Source organism: Dromaius novaehollandiae, chromosome 2 (assembly GCF_036370855.1).
Source record: "Dromaius novaehollandiae isolate bDroNov1 chromosome 2, bDroNov1.hap1, whole genome shotgun sequence".
NCBI classification, from domain to species: Eukaryota; Metazoa; Chordata; class Aves; order Casuariiformes; family Dromaiidae; genus Dromaius; species Dromaius novaehollandiae.
The window spans coordinates 18710948-18729936 of NC_088099.1; the positions used below are offsets into that span (position 1 = coordinate 18710948).

The 18989-nt window shown below is 39.6% G+C and overlaps 1 protein-coding gene across 2 annotated transcripts; it reads right to left on the bottom strand.

Moving 5' to 3' along the window:
• Nucleotides 1-607: 607 nt before the first annotated feature.
• On the bottom strand, nt 608-18593 carry LOC112984012 (uncharacterized). 2 transcript variants are annotated; one of them, XM_064505878.1, is made up of 10 exons: nt 18510-18593; nt 17680-17818; nt 15473-15595; nt 14146-14206; nt 13565-13670; nt 11107-11260; nt 9181-9341; nt 7750-7953; nt 7054-7235; nt 608-6801 (listed from the first exon to the last, which is right to left on the bottom strand). In XM_064505878.1, the coding sequence occupies exons 5-10, from the start codon at nt 13629-13631 to the stop codon at nt 1243-1245; spliced, it is 6327 nt and encodes a 2108-aa protein (XP_064361948.1). In that variant the 5' UTR covers nt 13632-13670; nt 14146-14206; nt 15473-15595; nt 17680-17818; nt 18510-18593; the 3' UTR covers nt 608-1242. The 2 variants fall into 2 exon arrangements, with proteins under 2 accessions (XP_064361948.1, XP_025957295.2); XM_026101510.2 differs by having other exon boundaries at nt 13565-13673.
• Nucleotides 18594-18989: the final 396 nt, after the last annotated feature.

Sequence of the window (18989 nt, forward strand, 5' to 3'; positions counted from 1 at the left end):
GTTGCTCAAAGAGGTTGTGGAATCTTCATCCTTGGAGGTTTTCAAGACCTGGCTGGACAAAGCCATCAGGCAACTGCTCTGAATCTGATGCTGATCCTGCTTTGAGCAAGAGGTTGGACTTGACCTCTTGAGGTCTCTTCCAGCCTGAACTATTCTCTGATTCTATGAATAAAGCCTATCTCTCCCCATCCATTTGATCCTGATATGTTGTCCTTATGACTTAAGTCTTCGCTCTATAATGAAGCAAGCAAGTCTTGTCTTGTTTCATTAACTGGTACCCTTCCCTCCCAGCCAATTTCTGTGCTATCCTGTATTAGTGTAGGACTGGACAGTCCAGGCACTGGAGAATACAGCCAGAGTTGCAGCAGACATCTGGGAGTGAATGGTGTAATTAGGTATAAAATGGAGTAACACTACAAGGGCCTGTTCGCATTTTAATAGACTACAGACAGTTTCCTTCAGTATCTTTGGTAGAAAGTCTGTATTTTCTCACTTGAGTAAAATAAGGGCAGTTGTTAAAATCAGGAAAATTTAAACTTGGAAAGTGGAAGAGGGACACAAAATTAAAATAAGACAAAGGTTTAGGTTTTGTTTTTGAAATTTCTCGTTTATTCGGTCTTTAGTAAAAGAAGGTTAATTAAACACAAAGTTGTTTTACTGCTTGCTTTTCCACTGAGTAATTTTTAATATTTTTGCAGACATAACATATAGAAAAATTAAGTTTTAATTTTTGAGAAGAAACCTCTAAAATTCACAGCATATAGAAAAGTCTTTCAAAAGATGTCTATATTTATACACATAAGACAATAGACAAAAAAGTTATATTAAGAATATAACAACAAAAAATTGTTATATCATGCTGCTTCACACATACACTCGTCATGTAGAACTGCAATCACATCATTTTCATCAACACTTTAAAATGGTAAAAAATACAATGTACATTTAACATACAAATATACAAAATTAAAATGTATATGTATTAGTCTACTTATTTTGAGTTAAAAAATATTGAAAAATGAAAGTAAAAAATAATGAAAGTAACATGTCAAACAGTTCACTGAAAGTAACAAACTTGCTGCAATAGCAGAAGAACCTAGTATGGGCTTTTCTGGGGTAACAGAGAGGAGCACATCTAGCATCACCAGATATTCTACCCAGACTTTGCAATGAGATATTCTGAGATACCAGAAAAGGTCTAGTTATCTGAAGAGTTACATAATTCCTGAGTGAGGAAGACTCCTATAACCAGCTCCCATGTTCTGCACTTTTGATTGCATAATTTTCTTTTTCAGATATTCCATTTGCATTGGCTGTTTCTTCTAAAACTACTACTAAACTTGACAGAGTTGTGTGAGGCTCAAGCAGTTTCAAAAGAGGTATGTCCACCTTTCTTTCTTCAAAGATACGGTTCTGAATTGTCATAGCTAACATAGAGTCTATGCCCAATGACAAAAGTGTTGTATTCATGGTTAATTCATTTGGGTTTGTTCTGGTGAGGTCACTCACCAGTGAGGTGATATACTTTTCAGGTTTCATTAAAGAAGCATCCCGGGCTTGAGAGTCCTCAGATACTTCAAGCTTGGTACTGAATTCTTCTGACATAAGTGATATGAAGCGACTTTTGAGTGACATAATCCGAGAAAGAACATGATGAAGTAAAGTTTGAAAATTTAATTTGATGATAGCTTGCTGAGGGTTATTCATAAGTAAGCTCTTTCTGAGATACTCATGAATTTCATGCACTTGCAGAATATCTATGCCCCTGGATCCCAGAATGTTCTGAATCCTGTTTTGATTGAGCAGAATGCCAATGTTCAAAGCACCCCAGTTAATGGATTGGCCTGAAAGCCCACAGTTCCTTCTGTAGTGGCAGAAGACATCCAGGAAAGAGTTTGCAGCTGCATAGTTTGCTTGTGTGGAATTTCCCAGAAAAGAAGTAACAGAGGAGTAGCACACAAAGTAGTCAAGCTCTTGGCCTCTGGTAACCTGGTGAAGATTTATGACCCCCGCCACTTTTGGGCTTAGCACTTTCTGAAAGTCAGCCAAGTTCAGAACTTCAAGACGGCCGTCGTGTAAAGCTACAGCACTTTGAAATACACCTTTGATTGGACTCCCTGAAAAGATTTGCACTATAGACTGGAAAGCTTTCTCAACCTCCTTGGTTGAAGTAACATCACACTGCACAAACACTACTCTGCTCCCTTTATACTGCTGCTGCAAAGCCTTGAGCTCTTCTTGCTTCTCATTGCTTGGAATTTTCCTGGACAGTATTGCAATACACCCACCTCCATTCTGGGCTATGAATTTCACAGTTTCAAAGCCAAGTCCAGTAAGGCCCCCTACTACTATGTAAACAGCATTCTGTTTAAACATTTTCTTCTTGGGTTCATACAACGGTATTTCTGAAACCATGGTGATGTCCCTCCTCTGCCTTCTCAGTACAGCCAGTGGGATAGATTTGCAGGCAAAATAAGACATCTCAGAGTTCACCCTTTCAAAGTTTTCAGTGTGCTGAAAAACAAAACCTGACAGACTTTTAAACCGTTTCATATCCATTGAACTGATCCATGCATGCACAGTCTTTTGCGATTCCTTTAGAGATGCTTTCTGGAAAATGCTGCTGAGGGTAAGGATATGAAAGCAGATATTTTCATGATCAGTTCCAATGGCATTTTGGATACATTCAGACTGATTGCCACGTACTATCACCACATCTCTAAGAAAGTACATGTGGGCCAGATCTTCCTGAGAAAGTCCATGTACTGGAGGAAGAACAACAAGGGCATTGCATAAGTTTATATATTGGAACTTATCAGGAGTGGGCCTTGCAAGTACTGTTCTCCAACCCATCTCTGCTGCTGCCACAGAAAGAATGTGGCACAAAACCGATGATGGCTCTGTAGAAATAATACCTAATGTTCTTCCATTTTTCCTCTTGGGTAACCTCTGATTTAATATTTCCCATGCAATTATAAAGTATGACAAGCAAGGGACATTTTGAAAGCATGGAAATTTTTTTACATTGAAACAAACTGTCTGTGGAATCCGAATTTCAGATGATGCAGCAGCTGGATAACAGGAAACCACATGGTCTCCCACTTTAACTTTCTTCACATCAGTACCTATTGCTGTTACTGTGCCACTGAAATCAAGGGCTAAAAGTCCATATTTGTCTACTGTTTGTGAATTCCAGTACAGTGCATTACCAAAGTTACGACTAGAAACACTAATAGGAAAATAATCTTCTGAGTGAAGACATATTTTATCCACTTGAATTTCAATGCTCTGTTTTTCAAGCTCAGTAACAGCTCTGGTGGATACTTCAGCAGATAAGTCTTTTGCTGTGTATGGATCAGAAGTGTACAAAGTGAATGTTTTTGATTTCTGGAGAGATCTTATGGGTTGACTAGAATCTGCATCAATAAAAGGTGTGCGTCTGATTTCAGACATGTAAATTCTTCCCTGGCTGATCCAGACTTCTGGATAGTCCATACCTTTGTATTTGACAAGAACATCTGCTAATGCTGAGATGTCCAGGGAACTGGAAGAGCTAAGGTCAATCATCTGAAATGTGACTTCGGGAACTTCAAGGACACAAGTCCTGGTCATGCCACACAAAGCAAACCCACTGTTAATGTGGTCTACATTTCTTCCTGTTGTTCTGTAGGTGATCACTGTGATTGAACAGTGAGATGTTTTCTCTCTTACTGCCACAATAACTTGACGATAGGCCTCACAACACTTTGCCAGCTGGTCCACCATTTTGCTTGGGAACTCTTCATTTAATTTTTGAATTCCCCACAGGAACAGAATTTCATCATAATCCTCAACCTCTGTTTTCATTTTATTCTCTGTGTGGACTTCCAAGCAGGTTTCCCAGTCTTCGTACATAACATACTTGGACTCATGATGCAAATATTTTTTGAGCTGCTCAGCTATACCAAATTTGTCAGCAAACACTAGGACTCTGGGCATTGCCGCCAGGTGTCCAATTGTCTGTGAAGGAGAGATTTCTTTCCACTTGTTCTCAAACATGAACTCATTTTCTCTGGAAGATGCTTGCTTCATGAAAGTGATGGCAACACGCTTAAGTTCAGCCAAAATGGAGCCACGTTTGTCCATAAAGCATCCACAGACCTCTAAGCAGTTCCCAATGGATTTGCTTGTTCTCATATAGATCATCATTTCTTCCTCCAGTGGTCGGAGTACTACCAGGCTGCCTATCCCTGATGGAAAGCCTGCTCTGGACTGAAAGGTCTTCGAAGTCATGACAGCTGTCATCTGCAGAAAACAGTCTAGCAGCACTGGATGGATATAGTAGTTGTACATCTCTCCAACAGTCTGTTTGTTCACCTTTATGCTTGTTATAGCTTCCTTTAGTTCCTGGCAATAATGCACATCACTGAGCTGCCTGAATATGGAGCCATACTGAAAGCCAATCTGAGACAGTGCTTCATAAACCTCCTCTGTGCTAACCACTGACCTGCACCTTTGATAGATGTCTTGGAAGGAGATGGTGCTTTCTTCCACTACAGCTTCGGGCACCTTTGTAACTTGGCCTGCAGCAAAAAGTGCATTGGAGGGAGAGAGTATTTCAAAGGCTGTCATTGTTTTTTGTGGACTCAGTTTGATATGCAAAACTTGGGAACTCTGGTTGAGAACACATGGTGCAGAAAAACTGATACTCATCTGGCAAATGCCCAGCGGAACTTTAGGCCTTGAACTGCTCATCACAGAGGCCAGACCGAGCTCCACGTAAAAAGCACCAGGGACTAAAGCCAGACCATTGTTCTTGTGTTCGTATAAGTAGGGTGTTGTATCCTGAGATAGCAGGCAGCTAAACTGCATGCTGTCACTGTTCGTACTGTAAACCAAAGGATGGCTGGAGCCGACATCTCTTTGGTTTGCTTGTTGATGAATGCCCAGAAAGTTCATCAGTTTTTTGCGATCAAATTGATACCGTGGAATAGCCACTGGAATACTTTGATATCCATTATAAAAGTGTTGCCAGTTGGGATTATATCCCAGTTCAAACAAATTTCCTAACAGGGTAAGGAGTGTCTGATACTCTGCACCGGTCTGCAAAGATGAGAACACCTTTGTGCCCTTTCCTAGAATTTCTATTATGTTTCTTTGCAATGCCCGGTGAGGACCAATTTCCACAAACACCACATTTTCCTTGTTTCTAGCTGCTGTTTCTATGGCTTGAGTGAAAGCAACAGGCTCACGAGTATGCCGGGCCCAGAATTTGCCCTGAGTGAAGTCATTTTCAGACGCAGCCATCCCAGTTAGTGTTGAAATCACTTCGATTTCCCCCTTCTGTTTTTCTAAATGCTGTATGTTCTCTTCCAATTCCCTGAGTATCTCATCCATGCTGGGGCTGTGGTACGCAGCTGGGACATTTAAAACATGAAGAAAGATGTTTCTGCTACTGAAATTCTGAGCTAAATCTTTGTGGACAGCATCCACAGAGTCTGAATCTCCAGACAAGGTGCAGGAAACAGGGCTGTTGAAAGCGGCAATGCACACCTTTCCCGAGTACGGATGCAGACTTTCAGCAATCTCTTTAACGGGAATGTTTCCAACCACCAGCATTCTCCCCCCGACAACCTTTGCCTGCAGCCTGCTCCGGTGATAAATCACTTTGACTGCATCTGCCAGGGAAAGGTACCCAGCAAAGTGGGCAGCAGCAACTTCCCCTACTGAGTGGCCAACAACAGTGACTGGTTTAATGCCCCAGTATTTCAGAAGAGAAGCTAGGGCAACCTGCAGGGTGAAAAGCAAGGGCTGGGTGAGCTCTGGACTGGAGAAGTCCTTTGGGCTGCAGTCTTTTGCTGGCAGGAGACTGATGGGAGTGTGTCTCTGAAAGAGCGCCTCTATTTCCTTACACTTCTCTCTGAACACTGGCTCTGAGCTCAGCAGTGTCTCGCAGAACTCCTTCAGCTTTACACCGTTGCCACAGAACACATACACCAGCTCTGGTGCCACCTTCGACAGGGCATGTTCAGTGTTCACGGCTGACATAATCTCTTGCTGCAAGTGCTGGAGAGAGTTTGTGACAAATGCTTTTCGGTATTTGTAGTTGGCATTGCTTCTTCTGCAGGCAGATGTATAAGCCAGACTTGGGAGGGTCACAGAGTTGCTTGTGCTCAGCTGCTCAGCTGTATCTGCCATTGTCATCTGGAGGGACTTACTTGATGCTGCAGCCAGCAGAATTAATTCAATGGGCCTCTTAAAGGCAGGAAGAGGCTCTGATTGCTTAACCTGCCTGACGACAACGTGGGCATTGGTTCCTCCAAATCCAAAGCAGTTGACGCCAGCTACTCTTCCATACTCGCCCAGCTCTTCCCAGGGTTCTACAGTTGTGGGAATTGCAAGGTTTAATTTCTCTGCATCAATGCTACTCATCTCCTTTGAGTAGTGCAAAGATGGAACAATCTTTCCATGATGCATCATCAGAAGCACTTTGATTAACCCTGCTGCCCCAGCAGCTGATTCAGCATGGCCAATATTTCCTTTCACTGAACCAATTTTCAGAACGGAAACTTGTGAAGACCTCTTTTTACAAACAACACTACTTAGGCTTTCAGCTTCTGTGGGATCTCCGGCAACAGTTCCTGTACCATGTGCTTCAATGTACTGCACAATTGATGGATCAACATGAGTTTGATAAATGCTGCGTAGCAACTTCTCTTGCTCTATTTGAGATGGTCTTGTGATCGGAGTTATGGACCTACCATTCTGATTTACTGCACTGATTCTTATAACACCCCAGATTTTGTTGTAGTCTTCCTTTGCCTGTTTCATATAAAGAAAGCAATATCTTTAATAATCCTGTGCTTTTTCTATATAAGGAAAAAAAAACAAAACCAAGAACAGACAGAGTATAATATTAACTTTTAAATGCATGATTCCCATATTAGGAGAAGTGCATAAATGCCTTATTAATACTAGGCTTGAATTAGAAGAGTTTTATTCTAGAGGAATTTACTAGAATTGAACATACAAAACCTAGATAAAGGTTTTAAGCTACTTCACAAACAATCTTACCTTTTTCAGTGGTTTCAGGAAAACAACACCACAGCCTTCTCCCCTTCCATAGCCATCTGCCCTTTTGGAGAATGGTTTGCTTATTCCCTCTGGAGAGATCATTTTTGCTTTACTGAGAGACACAAAGATGCGGGGATCTATTATGCAGTTCACACCACCACAAATGGCTGCCTCACAATCTCCTGCAGTAAAATAGAAACATACTCATATTGAGATGTCCAAGACATGATAGACAGAAATATTTTAATTATATATAACAGTTGATTGAAAATGCAGATATTTCAGAGAGATTGTATTAATGATATTGAAAATTATTTGAGATATTCATATTTTCAAGATTGGAACCAATTACTGAAACAGGTCTTTGAAAGAGCATCCAACGCAGCTCTCTCGAACTACATCAGGATGTGATTGAGGAAGTAACATTATTCCTTATAACGAAAGGTTTCTTTCTTCTGTAGAAATGGTGGGTATTTCTGACACATTGGAACTTATCAGTTCCCTATGGTGAAGCTGAGGGTACAAAAAGCTTTATTTAATTCACTTCAGTAATGCTGAAGTATAAAGTTAAAGTATAGGTCTTGCTAGCTGTGATATGAATCAAACCCTAGAAAAACACTGAAATCTTAATATGCTAGCTACCTCTCACAGTATCAATCCTAATTTCTTTGCCTAGCATCTCTTCAGTCCCATTACCTGCTTTAATTGCTCGCAAGGCATAGTGCAAAGCAAAAAGAAATGACGAACATGCAGTGTCAATAGCCAGCGATGGTCCAGTCAGATTAAATGTGAATGAGACCCTGTTAGCAGCTATGCTCATTGCTGTTCCAGTGCCATCATAATGGTTTATTTGACTCACTGCTCTGCTTGTTATGATTTCATAATCTCGATTCATAAGACCTGTAAAAACATCAAACATGTCACATTAACCTGAGAGAACAAAAGGGATTTACAGCTCTAAACCTGATAGAGTGCTTTGTTTTTCTGTTTTAATACTGAACTACACATCATCAGTGCTCCTATGGTGAAACTTTGTTTCTACTCAAGTCAAAGGTGAAACTCCCAGCAATTTCCACCAGACCCAACTTAAACAAACATTCCCGACACTTGAAATTTGCCCCTGGTCAGTAAATGACAAGCCTTATCTGCTGGCTTAGCTAGTTGTGTGATGCAGTTAAGCTATGTATAGACTATTTAGACAGTTGTATCTCAGGAGTGAGTTGATTTTGTTTAGCTAAGGTAATACACATTAAGAAGTTACAACAAGGGTAGCTGAGATATAAATGCACAGGACGAGCTCTAATTCCTCAGACGTTCCAAGTAGAATGTCACAGTGTAGGCTACATCAAACACTTTTTATTATCTTTGCTTTGCTTGCTGTGATCCAGTGAGCAAGACAGAAATCGAAAAGAAGAATGGGGCCTGTCAGAAGAGTTGTCCCCTCTCTGTGAGAACACATGTGCTTGAAATTCAGCAGATCTCCGATTCCACAGGCAGGTATGGAAAATGCAGTACATCCATTCAGAGAGCAAGGAGTAATCTCCTTTGCGTAACATGAGCACGTCTCAGACTAAAAGGTAATCTAAACGGTTTGCCATTATCATTATCTCAATCAAACTAACCCAGTAAACTCCTCTTAAAGTAAACACATATTGTACTAGAAAAATGTACTGTTTTTCTAGCTCCTTAACAAAATAAGCAAATGGACAAATGCTTATTTGGACTGGACTTAGGTAGCATATTGATATCTACATGAGGATTTCTGCTGGTTTAAAAGGGACTTAAAAGCCCACACTAACTGAACCAATACTATTATACTGGGAATTATCTAAGCGTAGATCTGGCTTGAGAGTATCATTTCTGGACAGTGTTGGGTAGACAGTTTGATTGTTTTGTGCTTCAGCTTCAGTGCCTGGAGACACTAAAAAGAGCAACCAGGAGAGGACAGGTTAATAGCATAATGAACTTCTAGAATAACCTACTAATCTTTACCTAAAATAACCAACACTGTCATAGCACAGTAGCCTTAAGTTCTCTAATGCTAGAAACATGTGAAGTTTATGAAGGAGTGTTCCATTCTTGGTGAGGTTAAAATGGACATTAAAATGGACAAAATTGCTATCTTACCAATGAAAACACCTGTTTTGGTGCCATTGATGGCTTCCACAGGGACTCCTGCATCCTCCAGTGCTTTGTAGGTGCATTCTACCAGCAACTTCTGTTGCGGATCCATGCGTTCAGCTTCCAGATCATTAATTCCAAAGAGGTAGTTGTCAAATGAATTGAATCTAAAATACACCAACCAGAAAATAGTTCAATATATATATATATAATATGCACTTACTTCTAGACTCAAAGTCCACATTTTTTGCAATTTCATGACAAGCAAAGCAATAACTGGTATTTAGGCCACAGTTCCCATTTGTGAAGTTCAGAAGCAAATGTTTATAGGCCAAGGATGTTCTATTTCCCCCACAAGATGAGCACTTTTACTAGCTATTTGGTATTGCAGAGTTACAAGCCCAATCCTAGAAATTGTTATTCACATGATTAGCCCATGAATTTCAACTAGACTTCTCACATTATGAAAATTTGCACAATGAGACTCCCTCTACTGTAATGTGGTTTTAGTCAAAATGTTTTAAACAAATATTGTCTTCTAAATAAATTTAAGGCAATACTGACCAATGCCTTTGCAATGTAAAATCAATAAGTAGGGGATCAGCTCAGATGCTTCCAAGAGAATAATAAATTTAAAATATTTGTGTGTGAATGTGTATGTATACTTATAAAAAAATCTCAAAAATAGGTCTACACTTAGAAATGATCAAGCCCAGACTTAATCATGTATCCCAAGCTCAGATCTGTATGGCCTTGTGTCATTTCTTGGTTTTAATGGGAAACTAGACATCTAACATGGGATTAATTACTTTAGTAATTTTGGGTCTTACGATTCAAACCTGTAAAGTGTTATTCTTATGAGGCAATAAGATGATTACTTCCGTGCATGTTAACTTTTCACTTGAATAAAGGTTTACAGCATGAGGATTTAAAATAAATGTGAATTTAAAATCAAATACATTTACGTTGATTTTGTAGTGTTGATTTGCTACTCTTAGCATTAATAATAGCCCCTGTACAACTATAACCATATTTCCGAGCTAATTTGACATGACATATCAGGACACAGGTGAAGGGATACATATTTTGCATCTCCACAGTTTCTCTTTACATTAGTATCTTTACCCAATGTTTACACATACATAATCCCCCATTATTATAAAGAAATACTCAAATAAAGAGCAAGAATAAGGGAAAAGTTAGTTAGTTTTTAACAAATGACAGTATGAGCCCAGAGAAAAGCAGGATTACTAGTGTATTATTACTAGTTCAGGCTTACAGGCAAGTATAGCACTGAAAAAAAGTGTAAGATCCCCTTCTTGACCATCTAGCAAACACAGACTTTCTTACTTTGTCTCTAAATTGTCACAGCCTCATTTGAATCACAGCTATTCAGCCCCACAAGCACAGGATTGGGTCCTGAGATCCAACAAAGCAGATCAACCTTCAAGCTGAAACTGGAGGAAGCTTACCAGGCAGTTCTTATGGCTCCGAGTCCATACTCCGCCACCTTCTTCTGCTGTCCATAAGTGGGCAGTATGAATTGTTTGGCAGGCTGTAACCCACCTCAGTCTGTCATATACCTGCATATATAACACATGCACCTATGCACACCCCAAGTGCAGACATCCCTATCATGTGGCAGGTGAACATCTCAACACATGATGAGTATGTATATACATCCTGGATTATGTAATCAAAGATCAGATATGTTCCTAGCCATGTACATATGTGCCTAATGTAGCTGGCAACTGAATGTGCTAACCGATGTCATGTAAAAGGAATTCCTGCAATTTGATGCATGTTCAGTCATGTGAGATAAAAGAAACCCTGTTCAGTATAAAGTCTCCATTTGGCTTGGTGTCTGTGAAAGGCTGGACACATTACTGTAAAAACAAAAAAAATCTATGGCACAGCACTGTACACACTTACTCATTGAGAAGAGCAGCTCGTGTCGTACATATTTTTCCTGGCTTGTTATCATCTGGATCATACCACTCTTTGGTATTAAATCTCTCTGGCGGTATTTCTACTGTGCAGTTTTTGCCTTCTTCCAGGATTTTCCAGAAGTTGTCAATTCCTTCACCTGTTGCATGAATATTTTAAAGATTAAATTATGTGTTCCCTCCCATGCATATTCGGAAATGCACGTTCATTTATAAGGAACTTTCACATATAAATCTAGTTTGCTAAAGGAGAATCACCAGAGATGAAGAAATAATAATTCTTCAGTGAGAGGGAAATCGAAATGAATGATTGCTCCTTTCACTTCATGTTTAAAAGCAAAAGGAACCCCACAAAATCCTGAATCTTTGTAAACTCTTGAGAAGTTCTAAGATGATTTTCCAAACAAATAAAATAACTCTAGCAAATTGGCCATCAAAGGCATTCCTATCTGCAGTACAAACAAATGTAAAAGCTTAGTCACCCCACCTTATCACCATTCCAGAGGCTATCTACAGCAAAGGGCATACTGTGCTGTCCCCATTTCCCTACCATGTCACTGCACAGTGTGGTCAGGTCCCTCTGTATCTGTGCAGCACCACTCCTCAGGAAGCTCCACTGGCAGCAAAGGAGCATCTCTGGACATTAACTCTTTGAAGACAGACTGAGCTTACAAATACCAGGAAAATAGCAGAGACATTATCCCTTGGCCCTAACACAGCTCAGCGCTAGATGGGGATCTCAACTCGAACATAAAAGTATGTGGATACTCAACACTGACAAAGCCCAACATACTCCTGGGCTGTAAGAAAGCCTGCCCTTACCGCTTGAGATGCAGGCACTGAGGGTATGTCTACACTAATACATAAAACAGGCCTGGGCCCACTCCTTGGCCCTAAGGCCAAACACAGCATCCACACAGTGGCCCACATTTCTCCTCCCCCCAGCTTCCACTTCCCCCAAAATACACAGTGGCCTCACCCACTCTCACTCTGGGAACAGTCCCTTGCAGGTATGCACCTGTGGTGTGCCTGAGCACTGTCTGGGAGCGCTCAAACGGAGCTGGGCCAAAGTTGGGCTGAGGGACGTGCTAACGGTCAGTAACAGTGGTCACAGGAGAGCATTCCCACCTAAGCCCTTGCCACATTTAGTCCATCATCGTAGGCATAGCCACAGACACTAGCTAGACATTGGTAGTTAACAGATCCCGTCACTCAACAATACCAGAGATTCTTTTAAGGCCAGGTAAGAAATGCAGTTCTGAGGACGCACAGTGACAGATGAGAACACATGTGTTCACGTGTGTTACTTCGTGAATAGATAATTAAGAACAATGTAACTGAAGAGATTCTCTGTTAATGTGATGTATGGACCAACAGAGTTTGCACCAAATTAGCATTTAATGCTGGGGTAAGAGATTCTACATATTTTATAGCACTTTATTAGATTTCAGAACCATTAATTTGTACTCATAATTAATTTACGGTCCACGTAGTTACTGGTGTATATATATAAACCTATTGAATCTGGGACAAAGTGAAGCCAGGAGCTGAAATGTGGTGAGGGCAAGGAAGAAAACAAGGAAGGATGAGACTAGCACTGCGGCCTTTAGGGCAGGGACAGAACTGTATTCTACTGCCTGAATTATTTCTGGATTTTTTTTAACCAGTCTCTATCTAATGTAAAGTGTATTGAAGGTTTGTGAGCAGGAGCCAGCACCTAGAACTCCCTCCACCTATCTAAACATCTCCATCCATCTAATCTCAGAAGATAAAATCTACTGTCACTTTTTATAGGGCCTAATTGTAAGTAAGATCATAAATATGGGACTAGTGTAATAGGAACTGTTGCCTTTTATTATAATACACGGTATCAGGGTTTTTTTGAGATCAACTTCCCATCTCATATAAAAGGCAGTATTGAAGTGTATATTTATAAAAGGCAAAATCTGACTTTAATCATTCTAGAGAGACAGCTGTTTTTATCTAGCTCTGCTCTCTTCTAGGACCTTTTGAAGGGACTACTATAATAAATCAGGAAGCTTCCTACCAGTAAAAGCCAACCTATTTATATTAGAGGTAGAGCTGGTGCTATTGACAGGCCCTCTGTGTGTCCAGTCTCTATGGATGCATGGTCCTGCAGCTGTGCATGATCAGCTGGCCAGTGTGCATGCAGCAAGCTCAAATCATCCCAGACACATTTGGTTCATTTGTGTGAGCTGCATGTGTGGAGTTCAATGCCCTGTGCATAGCCAGCAAAATTTGTCAGCTGACAAATTTAAACCACCATAGGGTGACCTTTTTAGAAATATTCTAGAAGTAGGAAAGCAAGGGCTTCTACAATAGCAAGGGAGAAAGGCATTGTTTTACTTCACATCCAAATTAATAAGTAACTGTGCTTTTCATTATTTACTCAGTATTCTGCTTTGCATTTACCCAAAACTTACCTCCAGGAAAGTTGCATCCTATTCCAACAATAGCAATTTCATCTCCAGTCTCCATCTCCATTTTCATGTTTTTCTTGAGCTTCACAATACAGGTATAAATGTCCGCCTGCTGAAACAATTATGCATTTATCGTTAGATAAATATTAGTTTAAAAACTGAACTTCCGACAAACACACATACTTATACAAAGTTTCATTAATCTTGAATGATCTATCGGTTGTGATGAGAAATGACACTCCCCAAAGGTAAGCAGAGCTGCAAGCTCTTTTTCTCTTTGTCTCTACTTTTAGAGGAAAAATCCCCAACTAATCCCCTAAACTCCCTTATTGACAGGCACTACCTTTTTACTGTTTCACTTCTCCTAATCCTGTCACCAGTTGATCTGCTCTTGAGCCTTTCCCTTAGATCCCCGTTTTCAGGGGTCTAAGAGATTCCAGGGATCTAAGATCCCCTCAGATCAGTCCTGCTTCACTGTTTGGGTGCAGCAGTGAACTGTGTGTGGGTCACAGAGGCACACTTTCAACTCTATCACCTCTAGCCTCTCCATGAAACAGAGCTCCCAAACAGTCTCCCCAAATTACCGGCTAAACAGGCAACCGACAATCAAATACTGGAAGGAACAGAAGTTGCTTCTTCTCCACCCTGGAAAAGTGAAAGCAAATATTGTTCAGGGCTCTCCTTGGCTGGATCCCAAGGCTGCATAGCTTTTGTCTAAATCAGCTACTTTTATAGTCAGAGGTCAACCCCTATCGACCTCAATCAAAGCCACCAACAGTTACAAGGTGTCTGTCAAGAGGACAGCACACAGCCTCCAAATAGCACCAAGACAGCCGTATGAATAACTGACCATTCAGCTCATTTGCAGTTTCAAAGGGGAAAACTTTAAGTTTTGAAGCAACTCAAAATGCAAATGTGTGAAATTTTTTAGCAAATGAAAGAGCAAAGAAAAATTTGTTTTGGATCCAGTGAAATATCTCAGCATAGATTCAGAGATTTTAAAGCTCATGGTTTTTTTAATTCTGTAAAGGGAAGCTGTGAGATAAAAATCAGTTCAATTCAATTAATAGGAATTCACTAAGAGGCCCACCTCAGAGCCCTTCAGTCCTCCCGGACTTACATCAGCCCACAAAGAGAAGGAGACTCATGTTGGAAGGGATTCTTTGGGACGCTTGGCAATGAGGGCAGATTCTCATCTAAGTTCTACCACAGGAGGTCCCAAAGAGCCCTCTTGAGTTACTCACTGACCACAGTGAAGTAACTCCACGCTGAGCCTGGTATTGCAGAGATGAAGCTGTTTTACAACCCCAGAAATCCTACAGGGTTATGATTTCTAGGGGGTTATTTCTGAAATATGAAATGAAAAAACACCATTCAGATTCATATGCTGAAAATTTTACTTCACAGTTCCATTAACTAATACGGAGAAAGTTACTGGGCCACCTGGCAAAAATAAGGAGACCAGAATCTGGCTTTCTGGGAGTAAATTCTGTTTTCACCAGTAGTAATAAATAACGCTGTAATTATTTTCTTTTATTTCTTTCAAAATTGCCTCCAATTTGAAGACTGAAAATCCATTTGAAGAAGTCAGAAAGAAAAAACTTCATAAAAATCTGTAAATATGTTTGTGTTCTGGGATTTTCTCTTCCCAAAATGGCCTCAGATTTTAATTTCTATTTCTACTGATTTCTACTCTAATTTCTATTTAATTTCGCTTTCAGAATTTAATTTCATTGCTAACCTAATGTTGCAAACGTCAACATAGATACTCTATCACAAAGGTACTTTCAAACATTGTTCTGAAGTTATCTCTTAAATAGCATATAATAGAAAAATAAGAGTGTTACAAATTTAACATCAAATATGTCTACAGCATCTACAGAATTATGAAGTCAGATAAGTAACTCTTACCTTATATCATCCCCAGTAGGGTGTAGTAGTATGCTGAGTCTTTCTTTGGGAGTCCTTTATATAGTGTTCTGTGAGGTTTCGTATTCAAATACTCATGCTAAAACAGGCTGCAAATGTTAACGCCTTTCAAAGAAGAAAAAGCAAATGAGTCATTTAATTCATCAGTGGCCCTGACTAAAGTTCAAAACTGCTTCCCTGAAGTGGTAAATTCTTGGTGAAATCAAGCTTTACACCAGGATGAAAATAAAATCCCTGTCTTATCTAACTTCTTACAGATAGGCAAATAATAAATTGGAGATACTATGCTTGCCCTGAAATAGCCCATAAGAATCTTAGGATCTTAAGAATCCAATTAAGAAGAATTTTTTTTTAAAGTAACAAGTCACATTCGTTTGTTTTTTATATCAAGAAATCTAAAGTAACGTTTAAAGCCCCATGTATTTGCTGTAGGCATGATTTGTGACACCTAAGCATAAACTGTGTATAAAATTAAACTTTGTTTCAGGTTTGATTATACAGCCTCAGTGCTTTACACTGCAGTAGCATTTGTTAAAATATGCAAGTACAAAAGCCTTGTAAAAGACAAATAGTCTGAGAATATTTGAGCCCACCATGAAATTAAAAGCAATACTGTCCATCCTTTGTTTAAACTGCAATCCTAAAAGGAAAACAAATATTAGAATATCCAGAAGTAAACTCAGAAGGGACCAAGTCCACTCCTCTCCTTTTAACCCTTCCTCATCTTTTTTCACTCCAACTACTAAAACTCATCTTTTGCCTCTTTTTACTTTGTAATGGAAATACAATGTTGGATGTAGCCAGGAGAGTTCATATATTCTTAATGTTGGCCCTGGTATGTAATGTTGACCCAAATATTGCTAAAAAGAGGGGAAAAAAATAGCGTTGTCCTGCAGAGAAATAATTTATACTGCCACTGAATAGCTTTGAAATCTGCTCTGCAAAGCTCAAATTCTGCTCTCCATTTCATAGCTCAGTCAATCACTTTTCTGAATTATGAAGTTATTGTGACTTATTTATTTATTTATTTATTTAAAAAATAAAATAAATTAAATTAAATTAAAATCTAATTAAAGACCTACGCTGCTTCCATTATCTCATTACTAGGCTGATACGCAAGCTGCCTTATCTGAAGGTAACTTGAGTATTTCTGTATCTTACATGTATGTAGAGAGCAATCATGTCAATGGTAGTAACATTAACATCCCCTGACAGAGCAGAAAGTTGGTTTATCAGGTTAACTGCTAATGCACTTTAGAATTTCCATTAAATTTTCACAATTACCATTTGAAAGCAACAGACACTAAGCCATATTTCCAGGGTTAGGTGTTGGAAGGAATATTGAAATTAATCCTGCACTAGCATGGCCATTCATTTCAAGGCACATTTAACCCATCTAAACACTAGTAACCTGAACACAATACAAACAGTATGAACCCTAGTGCAATAGTAACCAAGAAAGTGCTGTTACTGTCATGATTCAAAGCCTAATACTGATTTACACTGTTATCAGTGTGTTGCATGGGTGCTGATGACTTGCACCAGTCTCATCACAGTTGGAGTATATTTTTAAACACAGCTAAAGCAATAATTGCTCAATCCTTCTGAGCAATGCCAGTAACAGAAGTATAAACTAAGTACATAAGCATAAATAGCAACAAAGGATCGTGTCTGTTATTACTGACATAGGATGCCTATTTACAACTGAATCATCAGAAATTGGAATTGATTTAGGAATTCATCAAGTTTGTTACACATTTTACCTGGAAGTTCAAAATTACAACAATGAAGTTCTGTCATATCAAGGGTACTACATTTAACTTATCTCCCATGTAATTACAGTGCCCTCCTCTGAACAGCTCTTGTTCTAACCAAATCTGTGTCTGATAAATCCAAAGGGACAAATAAAATATGTAAGTCTTTTCCCAGCAGGTTTACAAACGAAGCTGGGAAACCATCCTACCAAGACTTATATGTAGGAGTATAGTTATTCGCTTGCCTAGTCGTGATGCTTTTCAATCATTTTCCTGTCCTCCAGTGGAAGAACATGCATGTGTGAAGTGCCTGTGGGGCTGGGTTTATTTCAGGGACAATGAAGAATGGGCTGGGGGATCTAACAACACTGTAAGAACAAGCGAAAAAGGTAGTCTTTTTTTTTAAGTTCTAAGTAGACAGTAGGACAGCAATACCTGCGGACTCCCCACTTCTATCAGGACGCAACGAGGATTCACTGTACAAATCACTGGAGCTTGTTGCTCTGTTGAAGCACTGCTCTGACCAGCTAGGAGCTGGGGACATAAATATCTCATTCTGTATTATCATGAAAACCTAGTAAGAAAAGGCACTGAGAAAAGTCAAACAGCTCTTGGATAAATCATTTTTTTAAATAAATCACATACCAAAAATTAATTTATTATATACTAATCATTAAAAAATATTTTGAAAGCTGTGTCAGTGCATGTGGGGGCAGTATTTACCTTTCTCATGCTACATCTACGGCGTTTTCCAGCACATTATTATTTTCACTGCTGTTGTTATAGCAATGGTAGTGATCCCACGCATACAGCAGGGACCTACTATGCCAGGAGCTATTCTAACCTGTAATGAGAAGATGGTCCTCACCACAAAAGTAATCTGTATGGCCCCTCTAGTTCTTCCTTTTATTAGTTTGCAGTGCTGTGCTCTGTGGTGCTAGTCAGGAGTAGAAGGAAGAGGAAAAGCAGCTCCTGGCCTCTAAATTATCTGGTGTGCATCTTGTTCTTTTTAAATCTCTACTAGGATTGCAAAAGGAATCCTTCCACGTGACAGCAAACGGTGCAAAGCCCTCTGCCTGAACTTGCTGAGAGCCTGAAACAAGAAGGTCTCTCAATAGGCTCTTAAATACCATCTCTCCTTTTTGTTCTAACTATGAGGACTCAGGTGGCATGGTTGATAGTTTAAGTGCAAACAAAAGCAACTATTTTCCTTATGATCAACAGGTAGAAGAGAAGACACAAGATCAAAGTATGAAGACATTTACCAGCATTATCCTGACATGTGGATGGTAAGGACAGGCAGGATCATGGGCAGATTTGTATTCATTTCCTCAAGATGAAGTCTGACCTAAAAAAATTGAGAGACTGTCCTAGAGGTTATCGCATCAACTTTTGGGTTCTTCGACTTTTGCACTGTAGAAAAGAAAAGCCTTCAGTAGATTGGGGATGCAGTATTTTTACTTCTGAGACCTACTGGACACAATGAGCAGAATGTATTGAGCACAACGTGTCTAGCACATTCAGAAACCATCACCTAGATTTGAAGGCAGAGCAAATCTGACACTTATGCACATAAAAAGAAGACGCACACAGAAAAATGCAGAAATATAGTAGTCCTACAGTGGCTAATGCTTCCAGAAAACAAAAACGAAAAAGTTCTTGTCTTTGGCTGATTACAGCTCCTCCTCCTCCTGATTCCCTTCAGCTATATGCAATAGATAAACTCTGAAATCTGAAGGTCACAG

Excerpts from the sequence above, each read along its gene's own strand:
- LOC112984012 (XM_064505878.1), bottom strand. The coding sequence starts at position 13,631 with ATGAAAATGGAGATGGAGACTGGAGATGAAATTGCTATTGTTGGAATA. Across the intron at positions 9,342-11,106 it reads CGAGCTGCTCTTCTCAATGA|ATTCAATTCATTTGACAACT; the intron begins GTAAGTGTGTAC and ends GGTGTATTTTAG. Across the intron at positions 6,802-7,053 it reads TCCTGAAACCACTGAAAAAG|GCAAAGGAAGACTACAACAA; the intron begins GTAAGATTGTTT and ends TATATGAAACAG.